Below are 18,798 nucleotides of genomic sequence, written 5' to 3' on the forward strand. Positions count from 1 at the left end.
TAATTGACATGGCTTTTCATATTCCATGATCCATGGGTTTATAACCTCCATGAACTATCCATGGAGCACTCTATGGGTTTTATCCCAATTCATATAAACTATGGATCATTAGCCCACTATAAAAGAATGGATGATTTACACAATCAACCCCATATATTTAATTAGTCTCCTTTTGATCACCAAATTAATTTTAAATTAATTATTGATCAATACTAATTAAATAATATTATTAATATATTAGAACTTATAATATATTAATAAACCTTAAGTGTCCTTTCTCTCATTTTGTTATCCAAGTGTTGCAATGCCATGCAACCCAAATGGACCATGCCAACCGGGTCAAGTACATTCCAGAAATAGTTATGAACTTAGATACCTAATCCAACAATATTTAATTCAAGTGGTTAGTTGATTACTCGAAACATTATACAATGAATAAATTCATAATTGTTATGGTGATTAAATAACAGAGATTTATTAATAATCAATGGGTATGATACCATAGTCAATTAATTTATTATTGTGTTTCACTTTGCATGTTTTACTTCCTGAATGTTTTGATTATTCAAATTCCACAGTCACTCATACTTTTGGAAGTACGTAGTGAATTAAGATTGTCATGAATTGAATTGTAGATTGTATATGGGGATTAGACATTGCAATAAGATTGTTATAATGTTTATGAGTACTTAGAAAAATGGGGATTTTGAGTATTGGATAAACCCACGCTCAGAGAATTATTTCATGGATTCTATCACGAGTAATTATGAGATGATAATATCTTTTATTCTTCAAGCGGAGATATAGAAGTTGTAATTTACAAGTTAGTTTTGCATTGGTATTGTGAAAATGCCTCAGTAACATGATGTCATGAAATTTAGTGTCATGTATGATTTGGTGAGTAAAAGATACAAGTATATAAGTCGAAGTTTATTCGTTCCTTTTGCCTTAACAGGAAAAACGATATCTTTGGCCCCCTCGATATTTGTTGTCGACATCTGAAGTGCTTGGTCGATCCCAAAATAAATTGATGTGTTCAATTAGTAGTCATAATTAAGTCGTCATAAATCAAGAAATCGTGAAACAAAACCTTGGACTATGAGATTAATTCCGATCCAAGTCTCATGTCCATACGATGTAACGTCCCAAAAACTCAGAACCAATTTTTTTATATTAAATAAACCATCAACCAACATGTTTATCAAACCATAAGGAAATCAAAGTATATCAATAATCATCCAAAAATACATCATAATCAATAAATCGGAAAATCATGGTATGTGCAATGCGATCATCCCGAGCTCTTCCCCTTCGAACCGGAAGTACCTGAAACATAAACTGAAAACCATAAGCATAAAGCTTAGTGAATTCCCCAAAATACCACATACCATACATATACGTCAGCTCAAGGCTATACCGGGTCTATTTCAGCCCCGAGTCTATTTTAACTCATATGTCAGCATAAGGTTATACCAGGTCTATTTCACTCACGAGTCTATTTCAACTCATATGTCAACACAAGGCTGCATCGGGTCTATTTCACCCCATATACATATAGAAAACATGCACACATGCATACAAACATACAACAGGTGTCACAAAGACTACAAACACATACAATCCCTAGTGTCCTACAATATAGTGAGCAAACTCACCCCAGTCCGTTGACAATCAAATAGATGCTCGAGCTACTGGACCGGAGAATCCCCGCGCTAACCAATCAAATACAACCTTAATCAATAATTGGTTTATAAACCATAATCGGGACTTTAATTTACTAATCCCGACTCTTAGGGTAAAAGACCATTTTACCCTTCCCTTCAATTGGCCCAATTAACTGTGGCCCAAACTCAATGACACTCAAAGCCCAATAATGGCCTAAATCCATTAAGGCACTCAAAGCCCAATAATGACCCAAATCCATAAAGACACTCAAAGCCTAATAATGGCCCAAATCCATAAAGGCACTCAACCTAAAACCTATAGTCCAAAAGTAGCCCAAAACCAAAAAGCCCAACTGGCCCTTGATTGAGTGCGCTTAGCGTACCACCTGGGTACGCTTAACGTACAACTTAGCGATCAATAGGTTTACGGGGCTTCAAATGCGTACACGCAACGCATGCTAGAGTACGACTGACATACGCCCCTGTTAGCCAAATCTTCATTAAGCACTTAATGCTTTAAGACCAAACGTCCATTTTTCATATCCAGACATTGGGGGATGTCTTAAACAATAAAGTTACCAACTTGATGCCTTTGCATGGCTCAATTAGACTCATACCCTAGATTTAACATCCTACTTTCACCAAATGAGCCTTTACTCATGCATGGTTGATCTTCAACCATCAAGATGCAAAATTTATGGACTAGAGACCTCAGAAACATCAAGAGGAGAAACTCATAACTTTTAGAGTGACAAATCCCCACTAGAACTCATACATGGTACCAAAATATGCTCAAAACTTAACTAGATCTAGATCTAAGCTTAGAACAACCAAGGTCAAGACTTACGAGTTAAGTAGTTTTCCCCCTCATGCATAGATTTACTATCTATAAACCCATCACTTCTCCACCGGTTAGGTACTACCACCAGATACCACCAGATGTACCGGTAACGAAAGCACACTTTCTTTAGATTAATGGGTTTTGTTTGTGTAATATTTTCGAAATGACCCTTTACACATTCTCAATGGATGGAGCACCAAGCTTTGATCTACAAACATATTGTCGCCAATGTCCCTGTTCCTTCGTTTTAATCAATCACATCAGGAAATCACTCGACGAATTTGTGTTTTCCGGGTCGTCTTCAACCTCAAATGTACCCAATTTATGTAAGGAAATTCTTATAAATTCTTGTTTTTATTTGCTCATTCGTAGTTAATGTGTTTTTTGGATGGAAATGGAAGATGGGTGGGAGGTTTCCATTTAGGTTATCCGGGGAACAATGATCCAAAACCAGGGAGGTGTCGGAGAACAGATGAGAAGAAATGGCGGTGCTCGAAAGAAGATGTACCTGATCAGAATTACTTTTAATGGCAATGCTCGAAAGAAGTTGTACTTGATCAAAAAGACTATGAAAAGCATATCAATAAAGGTCGTCATCGTTCAAGAAAGCTTGTGGAAGGCAACAATGGTGCTCTGACGACCGGCGGTGGCGGTGGCGTCAACAACCAGTTCAAGAACTTGCAACCACATAATGTTGTCATGAACCAGTGAAATAAATAAATCATTTTGATGAACAAATGTTTTCTTGCTTAACTTATAAAATTCCGATGGCGGTGTAGGCCGGAGGAAGATAAAGCGCAATGGAGTACCCAACTCACGATGCCCATGGATTCCTCAGATTTCTCATCATCTTCAAATAAAATTCCAGATTCATGGAAAAATTCAATGGGTGGTCCATTAGGGGAAGCTTTGAAAATCAAATGGGGGAAACAGTAATCGTCATTCATGGTGGTGTTGGAAAATAGGGTAAAGGGTAAAGGGAATGGGGAGAGAGATATATATCTTAATCGATGAAGGGATGTCTTATTTTAATTAATGAGGCGACATCTAATTAGTAGGGGTGAACAAAACCGAACCCAAAAATCAAAAACCGAAACAAAAACCGACGGTTTGGGTTTAGATTTTTCAAAAACCGAAAATTTCAGTTTGGGTTCGGTTTTTGGGTTTGGTAAAATTGAAAGAACTCGAAACCGAACCGAAACATTTGAAATATATGTATTCTGTGAATAATATATATATTTATTATGCTTTTCGTGATATATAACAAATTAGAGGCGTGGTTCAGTGGCTAAAACGTTGGACACTGAAGCGTGAGGTCATGAGTTCGATCTTTCTCCCTCACATCGCTGAATTGATCAAACAATAAAACCGACCCAACCCGGCCCATGCACACCCCTACTAATTAGGAAGGGATTACTTGGTGACCCCTTCATTTCTTTCAAAGGGACTTTTTAAAATCTTAAAAACATGAATTCATACCCATAAAATGCAGAAAAAAAAGGGACATTTTAAACCAAAACACGTAAGTTGGTTGGGTTATAATGACAAGAACCCTTTAAACAATTGTCTTTTTATATAATTTTACATATTTTAAAAGTTTCCAACTAATTTTGTCAAACATTCATATAACAAATAAAAGCTACAATTTTTAGCTACCAGTTTCCAGCTAGTTTTGCCAAACACGTCATAAAAAATCTTTTTACTTATATCCCACTTCATTTTCACTCTCCTACATATATTCTCCTACATATGTGAAAACATTAAACCTCTTATTCAACTCTTCCAACTAGATCATTTTAACGATCAATTTTTTATTTATGACGTATAATATATTCAAACAAAGATATTACAGATGAGAACACTGATACATTCATATTAATCATGTACATGTTCAAAAATAGAAAAACCCAATTTAAAAAAAAAAAAAAATTAGGTAAACCCATTTTTCGAACAAAAATATGGGTATGAATGTTCCTAATACAAATTAGACTTCAAGTCAACTGCGGATTTTTTTAATTTTTATTTTTTTGTTCGAAAATGAAGAAGGAAAAGGTTCGAAGGGCTTCTTGGTCAATCTACAAGTAAAAGGAAATTCCTAGTGCATCAGCTTTTTTCCATCAACCCTCTCTAAAACCCCAAGAACACGATTCTTTAGGGGAAGTTGAACCAAACCCCACTTGTAAAAACATCGACTTTTTGTACAATTTGTCTTCATCTCCTTCCTGTTCGTTGCAAAATTTTCGTAAACACTAAACCCTTCATGCCTTTTCATTTCTACCACCATTTCTTTGCATTGCAAATGTGAAGGTAAAGTTCTTTTTATCCTTTTCAGGAATCTCTGATCACTAAACGATAACTTACTTGTTACTTACCGTTGATTTTCCCCATTTCTTGAATGTTTTATGTTTCGATATCCGTTGGTTAGGAATCCGGTTCGTTTTTTTGTAAATGCAACGCATAATGAACAAGATAGGATGATTCCCTTACTGTTTTTGTGTGTACTTGGTTCTAATGTCCAATCGCTTACCCAAGGAGATATCATCGCTGCTATTTGCGTGTTTTCTGACTTCATACATTTGATTTCACTTTCTCGTGTCACTCTATGATCTCAATGGCGTGTAACTTCATTTCCCATTTGATCTTACTTGGTTTTGGTTAATGTCTTCCTTTTTCTTTAACTCCTTCTTATAATTCTTAAAAATTGTTGTGTTTCCTCCAAAAATCATGTACAATCAGATGTGATCAATAACCGCAACTTGGTTTATTTTACTTTTGATTGTCTAGGAAACAGGGTTGTTTCTCCCCCTTTTGCAGAAACTTAGATTTTATAACTTTGAAAGATACAAATAAGGAGACATGAGAAATTACCTTTTTGTTCATTTCGACTTAATATGGACAAGATAAGTAAAAACAAAACCATGATTAGACTTTGGTTTTGGTGTGTATTTCTTACCTATTAAACTAATGAATCATTAAATGACTTATATGTCTGTTTTTGATACATGAGAGGCTTTGTTTGCAGACACATATTAATCAGAATAGTTGGTATTGAAGGAGTATAAAATGGCAGCAAAGAAGGAAGCTGTGAATGTGAATCCTAAGGCCATTATACACCAAAGATTTGGGGATAAAGCACATTACAATATAGAAGAAATTCAAGAATTTTCATCAAATGGATGTCCAGGGCTTGTGATTCCACAGAAAGGCCCTTGTCTATACCGTTGCTGCTTGCAACTTCCTGATTTATCTGTTGTTTCAGAGGTCTTTAAGAGAAAGAAGGATGCTATGCAAAATGCTGCAGAAAAGGCACTAGAGAAGGTACATTGTATTTTTTGTTTCTTTATTTTACTGATAATAGTTAAAGTACTAAATCAGTAAAATGGTGAAAGTACATTGTGCTTTTTGAAGAAGTTTATTGTGAAAATGACATCTTTTATGTGTTTCAAGAAGGAAAAAGAGAAGATAAAATTTTTCCCATTTAACTTGATGTGAAAAACAGAAAAAGAAATAGACAATTCTGTCCTCAGGAATCATGTGTTTTAATATCTCAAGTAGGCATTGAATATTTTCCAAATAGACACTGTTTTTCTTTAATTTATATCGAATGATATAAAATTATATTTCTTTGTTTGCAGTTAAGTGACCCTCCAGTAGAAAATCCATCAGATCAATTGGTATCTCGGCTGTCCTACTTATTCTCAAATGAGGTACCTGACTTTAACTCCTATTCCTTATCTGTGCAAAAGACGAGAATACCCTCACCCTCATTCCTATCTCTTTCTATCTATTACCATGTAACAAATGCATCCTTATGGAATGTAATGCTAAGGGCATTCATGTCTTTTGCACAAATGATGGATCAAACTCAATACAACCTGTTTTGTCATGTCATGTCATGTCATGTGTGGATTTGAATCTTGAAGTTCTTTTCTATACACTATTCACCTTTATAATACTGTTTATCTGTATGCTTTTTCGGTTGACCAACAGTTTTATGCCATCTGTCATCCACTGAGTGGTCACTTTCGGGCATCTTTGCATAGAGAGGGTGACCTCAACGGTTTTGTTCCTATTTCCATTATGCCCTTCTATGATTCAAAGATTTCTAATCTTTGTAAGAGCATAAAACCCGAGGTTGAGTTAAAACCATTGGATGTAACCTCAATTATAATGGAAGCTTCTGCAAGATTATCTGATACTGTATTCTGTTCTAAAGAGCTTTTGTCACTAAAAAGAGTAACTCCATACCCTCCAGAAGTTTTGCAATTGGTAGAAGTGTCTTCTGAGCAAGGAACTCATGTCAAGGTTATTCGTGTTCCTTATATGGTTGATAAGAATGTTGACTCTTTGACTCTTGATGTTTCTTCAAATAAGTATTACATGGATGTCATTGCTCAAGAACTTGGAGTTGCAGATGCTTCTAGGGTTTTGCTCTCAAGGTATGGTCTGTTTTATTTAGTGTTGTGTGGATAAATGATGTTTAAAAGATATTTGAGAAAATGATGACATATTTAGGGAAATGGAAGAAAAAAACAAATGAGGGCAAATTTGTAAAACAGTTATAACTTAATGGAGGAAGCTTACTTTCCCTAACTTTCTCTATTAAGTCATTCTTTCTGCATATTTCTTGTGAAAAACCACTTTGTTGCCTAAATGGACATAAAACCCTAGAATTTATATCAAAACCAGGGTTTTAATAGTAATGTTGAATCTAGGGGCATTGGAAAAGCTTCATCAGAAACAAGATTGTACTTTTGTGCTCCAAAATCACACGAATTGGATGTGATATCTGGAAATGAGGTAAAAGAAGGTCATTTGGATGAAACATACTTAAATACAAGGGCAAGTTACTTATGTGGTCAAAATATATATGGGGATGCAATCTTGGCTACTATTGGATACTTGTGGAAGTCTTATGATCTTTTCCATGAAGATGTGTCTTCTCGCACATATTATAGGTTTTTACTTCTACCCCTTTTCTCAGTTGCTCATATTATAGGTTTTTACCATGTTTAATCCAAAGTTTCACTTTTAATCATTATTTCACTGTTTCATAGCAAACTTGATACCTGAAACCTTGAAATGAGGATCAAAATCGACATGAAACCATGCAATAAAGACCAAAAGCAGAAAGTCCTAGGTGCCAAAATCAATATGAAACCTTAAAATATGGACCAAAATCGAAAAAAGGTTTCAGTTTTGGACTAAACACGGTAAAAATCAGAAAACACAGGGACCACTTTTGTAAATTATTCTATAAATTTCTAAAATCTTTTTCTTTTTTGCTTATATTGTTGTCAGGTTACTTTTGAACAAGGTACCCAGGGGTATATATAAATTGTCACGTGAAGCCATTTTTGCAGCTGAATTGCCCTTAAAATTTGGGACACGAAGTAACTGGCGGGGAATGTTTCCAAGGGACATCCTCTCCACCTTCTGCCGCCAGCACCACTTACCGGAACCCATCTTTTCCAGTACAACAACCGCCAAAACCACCCCGGGATCCGAAGAATCCTTCAAATCCGAAGTAAAAGTATTCTCAAAAGATCGGAATCTGATATTCCATTGTTTCCCTCAAGAATCATACAAGAAACAAACCGATGCTATCCAACATTCCTCTTTAAAAGTCCTCTCATGGTTGAATGATTTCTTAAATACAGATGGAAATACGATAAATGGGAACAAGGGCGATCTCGTCTTTTACCCCGAACATATCTCGAAGGATTTATTGGCACAAATTAAGGGTAATTATGAAAAAATGTTGGGATTTGAAGGTGGGAATCAAGATAAGATGTTTGAGTATCGGATTGAAGGGGCGGAATCAGAGATTACTCCGGCGAATGGGTGTTTAGTGTGTGTGGGTTACTGTGTGTGGTTGGTTAGTGGAGAAGAGAGGGAAATAATTGAGAAAAATGAAGAATTTGAATTTGAGTTGGGGAGTGAGGCGGTGATTCCGGATCTTGAAGCGGTTGTGGGTGGAATGAGTGTGGGACAATCGGGTTGTTTTAGAACCGAGTTGCCCCCTCGAGAGTTGATCTTTGCAGCCAATGGTGATTCCGAACGGATTTCGGTTTTACTATCATCAGGTGAGTACGGAATTGGAATTCAATTCCGTTCTGGTTGTTTGTTTGTTTGTTTGGTTGCAAATGAGTATGGAATGTAATTCCGTTGAAATTCACAAAAATCCTTTGACAGATGGGTTTCAACATTCCGTCCTAAAATGCATGGAATTCAATCCCATTCCAGTCATGTGTTTAATTGCAAATGAGTATTTCGTGGGATTTGGTCGGAATCGGAATTCAATTCCATTCCTGTATATGTTTGGTTGAAATTCATTAGGAAATTTAATTCCATTGTAGTTCACAGAATCTTTTTACCAATGGGTTTCAACACTCCGCCCTAAAACCCATGGAATTCAATTCCATTCCAGTACCGTGTTTGGTCGGAATCGGAAAAGTTAATTCCATTCGAGTCCCATATTTGTTTGGTTGCAGATGAGCAACGTATTCAATTCCATTGAAATGCACAGAATCTTTTTAACCGATTGATTTCAATATTCCATCCTAAAACCCATGTAATTCAATTTGGAGCATATCTTAAAATTACTAAAATACCCTTTTAACTCAAGAATCTCATTAGTAAACCTCTCTTGCCTCTCCATCTACATTCCCTCTTCTCAGTTCTCCCTCTCGAATTCCATTCCATTTCTGAATAACCAAATCAATTCCGCCAGATTCCAATTCCTTTGACTGATTCCATCCCTTCCAAAAACATTATGTTTCCATTTCTAATCTTTCAAATTTTAATAAATAGGTAACTGCATCCTGGAATACTCCACAACTTTGCTACGGGTTACCGAACCCTTAGAAGACCGAATGGAAAAGGCTTTATTCAATCCTTCTTTATCAAAACAACGTGTTCAATATGCAGTTCAACAAATTAAAGATTCTTCTGCCACTTTTTTGGTACATTCACAAATCTTTATACTTTTTCTTCAATGTTTAAGTTTAGGGACATTTTTTGAAGATCATATATTGTTTTTTTTTTGGTAGGTTGATTTTGGTTGTGGGTCCGGAAGCTTATTGGACTCATTATTGGATTATCCAACATCACTTGAACGAATTATTGGTGTTGACATATCAGTAAAAGCCCTAGCTCGTGCAGCAAAGGTGAGATATTCCGTTTTTACCCTTTTTGCTTTTCGGGTAATTATTCTTCTTTCATGATTCACAGTTTGATATTTTTGTATTTTATTTTACAGACTCTTCATTCAAAGCTAAGCAACAATTCAAGTGTTCCAATCAAAAGTAGCTGTATTAAATCTGCTTTGCTTCTAGATGGTTCCATTACAACTTTTGATTCTCGATTATATGGATGTGATATTGGAACATGCCTAGAGGTAAATGAAATCCTCATGTTACAAAAGTTTTATTTGATCACTTAAAAATTTACTTTTGAAAAGGGTATTTTAGACATTCTTGATTTATCTTGTAGGTGATTGAGCACATGTCGGAAGATCAAGCAACTTTATTCGGTCACATTGTTTTGAGTTCTTTTCTACCAAAACTTCTCATTGTCTCCACTCCAAATTACGAATACAATGTAATACTTCAAAAGTCAACTCCTCAGAGTCAAGAAGAAGAAGACAAAAACCCAACAAAACCTTGCAAATTTCGCAACTTTGACCACAAGTTTGAATGGACACGAGAGCAATTTCAAGTTTGGGCATCCGAAATTGCCAAAAAGCATAATTATAGTGTTGAATTTAGTGGTGTTGGTGGAGTTGAAGGGGTTGAACCTGGTTTTGCATCACAAATTGCTGTTTTTAAGAGGGTTTGTGAGCTTCAGGAAGGTGGGGAGTTGAAGGATGTGCCTTATGATGTTGTTTGGGATTGGAGGAGTAGTAATGAATGAGATTTTATGGAGTGAAACATTCTTTTGTGTTCATCTAACTAGTGAATTAGGTTGAGTCTTTTGGATGTTAGAAAGATTTGGGTGTTAATTGTAGAAACATTAATGGTTACTTATTGAAGTATGTGGGGCTATCTTAGTTTCTATTGAATGGTTTAATGGGAATATGACTTAAAGTGGTTGCTATTTTTGGGCCTAATGGGTTAAACACTAATCGCTTATCTATTTGCATTACCTATTTTTTTTCCTCTCAACTATTCTCATGTTAAAGTTGATGACTTGTTAAAATTGACTTTTGGAATGTAAAGGAAAACTGTCACTTAGTTCTAGTTTGTTTTTGTCTAGAAAAGAAATCGATTTTATGTATACAACTATTTTATACAAACATGTATTATTATTCGTTTGATAGTTTTACCTATACAAGACTTAATGACAAAAAAAAGAGAGATAAAAAACTAGTCTCCTAATTTATAGGAGGTTTTTTAATATAAATTTTTTACATTATGAAAAAAGAATGAGTTAGTGCAGAGAAATCTGTTTTTTTAAACCAGTTTTGAGATTTTACAAATTTGTTCCTATTTTTTATGCAAAATTTCAAAGTTTGTCTACATTTTTTTAAAATATCATTTATCAAAATATCATTTTATCTAAACAGAAAATAGAAACACGGATTGGGAGGGAGTATAAGAACAGTATGATAAACCTAAAACTGTAACAAAATACAGTGTTTTAAAAACCGGTTCGAACTGGTTGGACCAGGAACCGGGGATGAGAGCAGTTCAACAACGACCGGTAAGTTCTAGATCGGATTGAACCGGAGAGTTTCTTCAATAACCGAGTTGAACTGGTAAAAAACTAGGGATGAACATATGGACCGGGGAACCGGCCGGAACCGGAACCGGCACCGGAACCCGATGGAACCGGTCGGGCCGGGACCGGAACGTTATTTTTGTGAATTTTTGGAACCGGGAACCGGTAGGAAACGGAACCGATATAACCGGAACCGGTAGAACCGGCAAAAACCGGAACCGTATGATGCTATTTTTCGAGGACCGGTTCCAACATTTGAAGACACGACAAGAACCGGTAGGAACCGGGAACCGGTAGAACCGTCGGGCCGGTTCGGTTCTTGATTTTGGCCGAAGCCGGTTCCCGGGTCGGGTCCGGTTCGGGCCGGTTCGGTCCTTTTGCTCATCCTTATAAAAAACCGTTTGAACCGGTTTATTGGACTTTAATAGTTCGATTTCATTTAGCCATTAAAAAATAGTTAAGACAAAACTGCAAAAATGATCCCTGTGGTATGCATTTTTTCTGAGGTTTAGTCAAAACTTCGATTTTTTTGGTTTAATGGTCATTTTGAAGTAGTTTGTTTGTAGAATTAGTCCCTGTGAAAATTGAAAAGACTGATCTATCATTTTTAATTTTTTTTAATTTTTTTTATTTTCTTAAATATTTTTCCTTTTTATTTAAAATTTTAAAAGTAAAAATAAATAAAGAGGGCCCCCCCCCTCTCTCTCTCTCTCTCTCTCTCTCTCTCTCTCTCCCTCCCTGCATCCCCCAGATTCATGCTTGTCTTCTTCTCCTCACCTGCAAGTCGAAAATACATCTTTAATACATAGAGTACAACTTTTGTATAAATCCAATCAAGGAATCGTCTATGCTTCCAAACCCAGAAAATCTAGAACCGGTCATAGCTCTCAATCGATTAACAACATAGGGTCTTCTTCTTCTTTCTGTCAAAGTGTACAAAGAAAGAAAAAGTAGGTCTGCTCCTCACCTCATATTTTTGCAATTGATGCAAAATTTGGCCAACTCCGATGAATCAAAAGGAGGGAAACAGGTGAAGCTATACGACATATGCTCTCTTTCTCTCTCACTCACTCACTCACACACACACATACACACACACACACTCTGTGTGTGTGTGTGTAACATCCTAAAATACGAAGGTAAAAATTTCATTTTTAAAACATAATCAAACACTCATTTATCCTTTATTCAAACATTTAGAAGTATTTCAAATAAAAACAATTATTAGAGTTCATTCCTAAAATCACGAATTGCGGAAAACACGAGTGTGTGCGCTGCGATCAAGCCGAGCCCTTCTCTTTCGAACCGTAAGTACTTGAAACCATAAACCACAAATTGTAAGCACAAAGATTAATGAGTTCCCCAAATACCACATGACATACATAACATACAAGCCATACATATCATGCATACAATAGGAGGTGTTATGTGCCAACCATAGTCTTGCCGTTTTGCCACGAGCCGTATCATGGCCTTCCTTGCCAGGTCGGGGTCAAAAACCCTGGGTCTTACAGACAAGTGCTAGGAGCCACCTCCTGGTCTTCCATGCAAGCATCATAAAGACAACTAGCATACAATCTACAACTACTTATCTAATTGACTGCCAGAGTTCAGACTTTGGTCCTGCATACAGATTGCCAGGAGCTCCCTCCTGGTCTTTCATACAAATGCCAATGGCCACCCCTGGTCTTCCTAGTATACATAAACCAATTGGGCCGGCACTAGTGCCTTCGACCTATAGTACAGTGAGGAGACTCACCTCGACAGCTGAATCTACGAATAAATCTTTGACTGCTGATCCACTAGAATCCTCGCGATATCAAACAAATAACACCCAATTAACAATTAGGTCCCAAAACAAACCCAATGATCCATATATGGGGTAAAAAGACCATTTCACCCCTCACCTAGTTTGGTCCAAGACTAAGGCCCAAACTCTCCATCATAAAGGCCCATAAACTAATAATCATCCAAAGCCCGGAAAATTAGGCCCAAAACCTTACTTGGGCCTTACCCTAAAGCCCATTAATTTTTCCTAATCCAAAACACATATTCTTAGCTGATCCAACAAACCCCCAAGCAACCAAGCCCAAAAGATAGCCCAAACCGAAGCCTAAACACACCAAGCCTAATCAGACCAAGTACGCGGGGCGTACAGACACGTATGCATAGCGTGCTCGCTTAAAGGCTTGTACGCTAAACTTACCTTCTTGTACGCCCAGGGTACTCACCCTTATTTAGCCCAACTCGATTTTCACTTAATCCATTAAGACAAAGCTCCAAAACACAAATCTGACCTCTTTGAGCTGGAATACCACGTAAAATTGCCAACTTTACGTTCATACGTGGCTAAAAGAAGCTCTTAAGCTTAAAAGGGACTTAATGCTTGACTTAATGCATACATGACTCCATAATACACATAAACCTTGCACCTTTATGCTCAATGATACCAAAACAAACTCAAATCTGAAAGGATGAACCCTTAAACAACCTAACTCATCCATAATCTCAAAAAGACGACCAAAATCATAATAAACTAGCCATGAAGAGATCTAATCATGCACAAGCCAAGATGCAAACTTGATGTAACGCCCGTAGATCCGGGCTAATCAATTTAGAGGCAATGAACATTAAAAATGAGTTTTTGATGGAAGCTTATTTAGAAGGAGTAATCTTAACCAAGTTGTAGAATATGTCACAAGGGTTCCGTACACATAAATAATGCCGAAATCCGAGTTACAACGAAGAAGTTATGGCACGTCGAAGTTTCGCGACAAAACTGGCACGACACTACGCGACGTAAATAGTGAATTTACGATAGAGGACTTTTTGGCCATAGTGATCTAAAAAAAAGTTGTAGTATACGTTAAACCGAGATCGTGCATAAAAAGAACGCCCAAATCTGACTTCGTATGAGGAAGTTATTATTTTTCTAAGATTTGGCCTAGCAGTGCACGACCCGAAACTCGAATTTTAGATCGAGCGGTTTTTGGCCAACGCGACCTAAATGAGAATTGAAGACCTCATTAATAGGAACTCAACGACAAAAAGAGAGACGAAAACGGAGTCCGTATGTAGAAGTTATGAATTTTACGCGGACATTTAACAGTGTAGTCACCTTCTACTGTTAAATTTAAGATCGGTCGAGAATTAGCCGACGAAGTCAAAAGGAAAGTTGTAGATCTTATTTTTACCTATGCGTGGATATAAAGAACGTCAAAACGGAACTCGTATGCGAAAGTCACGGATTTTAGAAGTCGGAAGTGTGTTGTGGGAAAATGGGTGACGTGGCACAATCTTGACCATTGCTTTCTCCCCAAGTCTTGCCACCAGATGGTGACATGTGGCACCAAGTTCAGCCATATTTCACCCTATAAATAGAACCTCTCCCACCCTCATTTTCTTCACACCTTTCCCATTCTTTATTCTCTCTACACTCTCTCTAAACCTCCCAAAAACTCCCCTAGCGCTAGAAGAAAGCCCCAGAGCGCTCGACGGCTCCGAGAAGAAGAGCTTTCGGCTCGGAAGTCCTGCCCCTGCAGAGCCCGGCTTCTAGCCAAACCCCCTCGTAGGTTTCGTCAAAGGAAAATAGAATCGTTAAAAGTGAAGCACTACCCGAGTTTGGAATCATCACTTTAACAAGTGAGTGCATAGTTACTTTCATCTTACACATAGATATGAAGTATTTTATATAAATTACGTGTTATGTGTGTATACTGTCTGAATACTTGCTGTCTATGCTGGATGAAACGTTTTATACATGTTTTAAATGATCTAAACTGTATATGTATTTTATATCTACAAAATGTGTTGGGTAAAACATGGGTAGATTAGAGGTGAGATAAATGATGAGCGGTGAAAGATGAGATAAATGATGAGCGATGAAAGATGAGATGAATGATGAACGATGATATATGAGTGATACAATATGGTGTGAAGCGATGACCTAAGCGATGAGCCAAAACGATGAGCCAAAACGATGAGCCAAAGCGATGAGCCAAAACGATGAGCCAAAACGATGAGCCAAACGATGACCCAAACGATGGCCCCGTCATCTAGCAGAGTATGGATGACAACCACAGACTATTCTAGACAGTCTAGTGGAACACTAGCAGACTCGCAACCTGTAGGTGTTGTGAACGATGTGTTCACCCGGTGTACTCTAAAAACCCATTGACAGGTATTACGAGTGGACTCTCGAAAACGATACTGTCAATAAACGAGATAAACCCTGGCGACTATGCAGACTCAGTGTCGATTCCTTAGGATACTCCTTAGGAATGAATGAACGAGGAATAGCTGAATCTTAGGGTAGATCCTTAAGAGTAAAGAAGATAAATGGGATGGGTAATTGGGTTGATTGTTTGATGTTTAACATAATAATTATATTATTGTGGGTTGAAAACCCTATGTACTCACCAGGTTTCCCAACCTGACCCACTCAAGCTTATTTGTATCACAGATGTCGATATGATGCTACTTTACACTGAGGGATTTAAAAGAGATGTAGATCACTAGTGTAAATGAATGTAAGTTTTGTTTATGCTTATGTTTCTGTATTTACGATGACATCCTAAATGTTTTAAAATGGATAAAAATACATTTCTTCGGAAATGCTTTGACAACGTATTTATCATGTTTTCTGGGACCAAATTCCGCAACATTTTTATTAAAAGAGGTACTCTGATTTTTTTTATAAAGCATAAACAAAATTGGTCTTTTCTGGCCGTGAAAATGGGGATGTCACACTTGATACCTCAAAAAGCTTCCCCACAAGGTGATGATTCTGGATCGAAAGCTTTCCCACCAAGCAAAACAACTTCAAGGTTCTCTTCTTTCCTTCCCAAGGGCAAAAATGAGCATCAAAGCCTTCCAATAGCTCAAGAACACCTCCAAGAGGCTACAAGGTCAATTTAGGATTTTTAGAGTGTTGAGGCTGACCTAGAAATGAAGGAAATGGACTAACATTAAGCTTATATAGGGTACTAATACAGAACTTAGGGTTTCACACCAACCCTCGTACGCCCAACGTACTCCTTGTACGCCCAGCGTACGAGGTCTCACACCCCGATCCAGACTTCTTACTACGCTAATCATACAGCTCCATATGCAAGGCGTAGTCCCCTTCTCATAAGTACGCCCTGCGTACTAGGGTTTTCCCTTAAACCCTAATTTATTCCGAAGGCCATAACTTTCTCGATACAACTCCGATTCCGACCATCCATATATAAACGAAAAGGTATTGAGAAGCTCTACACTATTATCAACTCATACATGACTTAAAGTTCCTTGAATACAAAATCCAATGTCCATAAAAGCCCGCTGCCAATTTACCAAAAGGCCCATTGGCACCAAAACCAATTCCGAATGCCCGAACCATCTAAATTTCATCACCCACGTCCAAATGGGTAACGATTCGAAACAGGGCGTTACACACACACACACACACACACACACACACACTCTCTCTCTCTCTCTCTCTCTCTCTCTCTCTCTCTCTCTCTTTCTCTCTCTCACCTTAGGTTGCAGCTTTGCCAAAACACCATCTCCTTGTCCCAAGAACTCTTTCAATCGATTAACAACTTCACTATGTTAAGAACTCTTTCTAAGGGTTACCGAACCCTTAGAAGACCGAATGGAAAAGGCTTTATTCAATCCTTCTTTATCAAAACAATGTGTTCAATATGCAGTTCAACAAATTAAAGATTCTTCTGCCAGTTTTTTGGTACATTCACAAATCTTTATACTTTTTCTTCAATGTTCAAGTTTAGGGACATTTTTTGAAGATCATATATATATATATATATATATATATATATATATAGACTTTGGTTGTGGGTCCGAAAGCTTATTGGACTCATTATTGGATTATCCAACATCACTTGAAAGAATTATTGGTGTTGCCATATCAGTAAAAGCCCTAGCTCGTGCAACAAAGGTGAGATATTCCTTTTTTACCCGTTTGTTATTCGGGTAATTATTATTCTTTCATGATTCACAGTTTGATATTTTGTATTTTGTTTTACAGACTCTTCATTCAAAGATAAGCAACAATTCAAGTGTTCCAATCCAAAGTGGCTGTATTAAATCTGCTTTGCTTTTAGATGGTTCCATTACAACTTTTGATTCTCGATTATATAGATGCGATAATGTAACATGCCTAGATGTAAAAAAAATCCTCATGTTACAAAAGTTTTATTTGATTATTGAAATAAATATTTGAGAAAATGATTTTAGTTCGTGAGCTCCTTTTTTCTTTTCTTAAAAAAGGTATTTTAGACATTCTTGATTCATATTGTAGGTGATTGAGCACATGTCGGAAGATCAAGCAACTTTATTTGGTCACATTGTTTTGAGTTCTTTTCTACCAAAAGTTCTCATTGTCTCCACTCCAAATTACGAATACAATGTAATACTTCAAAAGTCAATTCCTCAAAGTCAAGAAGAAGAAGAAGACAAAAACCCAACAAAACCTTGCAAAATTTGCAACTTTGACCACAAATTCGAGTGGACACGAGAGCAATTTCAAGTTTAGGCATCTGAAATTGCCAAAAAGCACAATTATAGTGTTGAAATTAGTGGCGTTGGTGGAGTTGAAGGGGTTGAACCTGGTTTTGCATCCCAAATTGCTATTTTTAGGAGGGTTTGTGAGCTTCCGGAAGGTGGGGAGTTGAAGGATGTGCCTTATGATGTTGTTTGGGATTGGAGGAGTAGTAATGAATGAGATTTTATAGATTAAAACATTCTTTTGTGTTCATCTAACTAGTGATTTAGGTTGAGTATTTTAGATGTTAGAAAGATTTGGGTGTTAATTGTAGAAACGTTAAATGGATCAAAGTATGTGGAGTTATCTTGGTTTTTAGTGAAGGGAAAATGACTTTTTAGGGTAACTAACTGTTGCGTTTGTTTTCATTTGGTCCCTTTCCTTTTTTTGTACTCAATATACCATCAAACTTGTTGTTTGTGTTCACCATAACCCTTTTGACCGACTTTTGACATGTGATAGCCGGTCAAAGGGTTATGGTGAACACAAATAACAAGTTCGATGGTATATTGAGTACAAAAAAAAGGAAAGGGACCAAATGAGAACAAACTCAACAGTTGGTTACCCTCTTGAGTCATTTTCCCCGAAAAGTTAAATGAAATTAAAGTTGCAAAATTATCAAAGACTGCAACCTTCTTTGGCCATAACGTATATGAAAAGCGTTTCGAAGGGGTAACTTCGTTAAAACAAGGTCTATGCTATTCTTACTGTGGTTAGTTGTCAACACCTTTCTGCAAAAGGATATGACTGTGTATGAGAGGTATATTTATCAGCATAAACGTTTACCACAAGGTATATTATGGTGATGTGTCTGCAAAAGCTGCATGATATTGTACATATTGATGTTGTATCTTATCACATGAATTCGATATTAAAGCTAAGTAAACTAAAAAATCACAACACTTGTGATTCCACTCGTTTGTAGACTTATCTAGAATCCATGATACAATAAATCATTTGATTGGAAAAGTAAATGTAGTCATTAAATGCACCTGCTTAGTCAAGATTCCCCTAATAAGTATTCAAAT

At 36.8% G+C, this 18,798-nt stretch overlaps 1 protein-coding gene and 1 pseudogene across 4 annotated transcripts; both read left to right on the top strand.

The window, feature by feature from the left end:
- The first annotated feature begins 4,583 nt into the window (after nucleotides 1–4,583).
- Nucleotides 4,584–10,602, top strand: LOC145124544 (small RNA 2'-O-methyltransferase-like). Of its 4 annotated transcripts, none has more exons than XM_079059944.1 (10): nucleotides 4,584–4,812; nucleotides 5,528–5,823; nucleotides 6,141–6,212; nucleotides 6,496–6,944; nucleotides 7,221–7,463; nucleotides 7,807–8,591; nucleotides 9,319–9,470; nucleotides 9,558–9,674; nucleotides 9,767–9,904; nucleotides 10,000–10,602. In XM_079059944.1, the coding sequence occupies exons 2-10, from the start codon at nucleotides 5,569–5,571 to the stop codon at nucleotides 10,417–10,419; spliced, it is 2,631 nt and encodes an 876-aa protein (XP_078916070.1). In that variant the 5' UTR covers nucleotides 4,584–4,812; nucleotides 5,528–5,568; the 3' UTR covers nucleotides 10,420–10,602. The 4 variants fall into 4 exon arrangements, with proteins under 4 accessions (XP_078916070.1, XP_078916072.1, XP_078916071.1 ...); XM_079059946.1 differs by lacking the exon at nucleotides 4,584–4,812 and adding an exon at nucleotides 4,999–5,123; XM_079059945.1 differs by lacking the exon at nucleotides 4,584–4,812 and adding an exon at nucleotides 5,140–5,159.
- A 6,259-nt stretch (nucleotides 10,603–16,861) lies between these two features.
- LOC145123344 (small RNA 2'-O-methyltransferase-like) lies at nucleotides 16,862–18,090 on the top strand (annotated as a pseudogene).
- The last annotated feature ends 708 nt before the right edge of the window (nucleotides 18,091–18,798 follow it).

Source organism: Lactuca virosa, chromosome 7 (assembly GCF_052849685.1).
Source record: "Lactuca virosa cultivar CGN04683 chromosome 7, Lactuca_virosa_CGN04683_v6, whole genome shotgun sequence".
Lineage (NCBI taxonomy): Eukaryota > Viridiplantae > Streptophyta > Magnoliopsida > Asterales > Asteraceae > Lactuca > Lactuca virosa.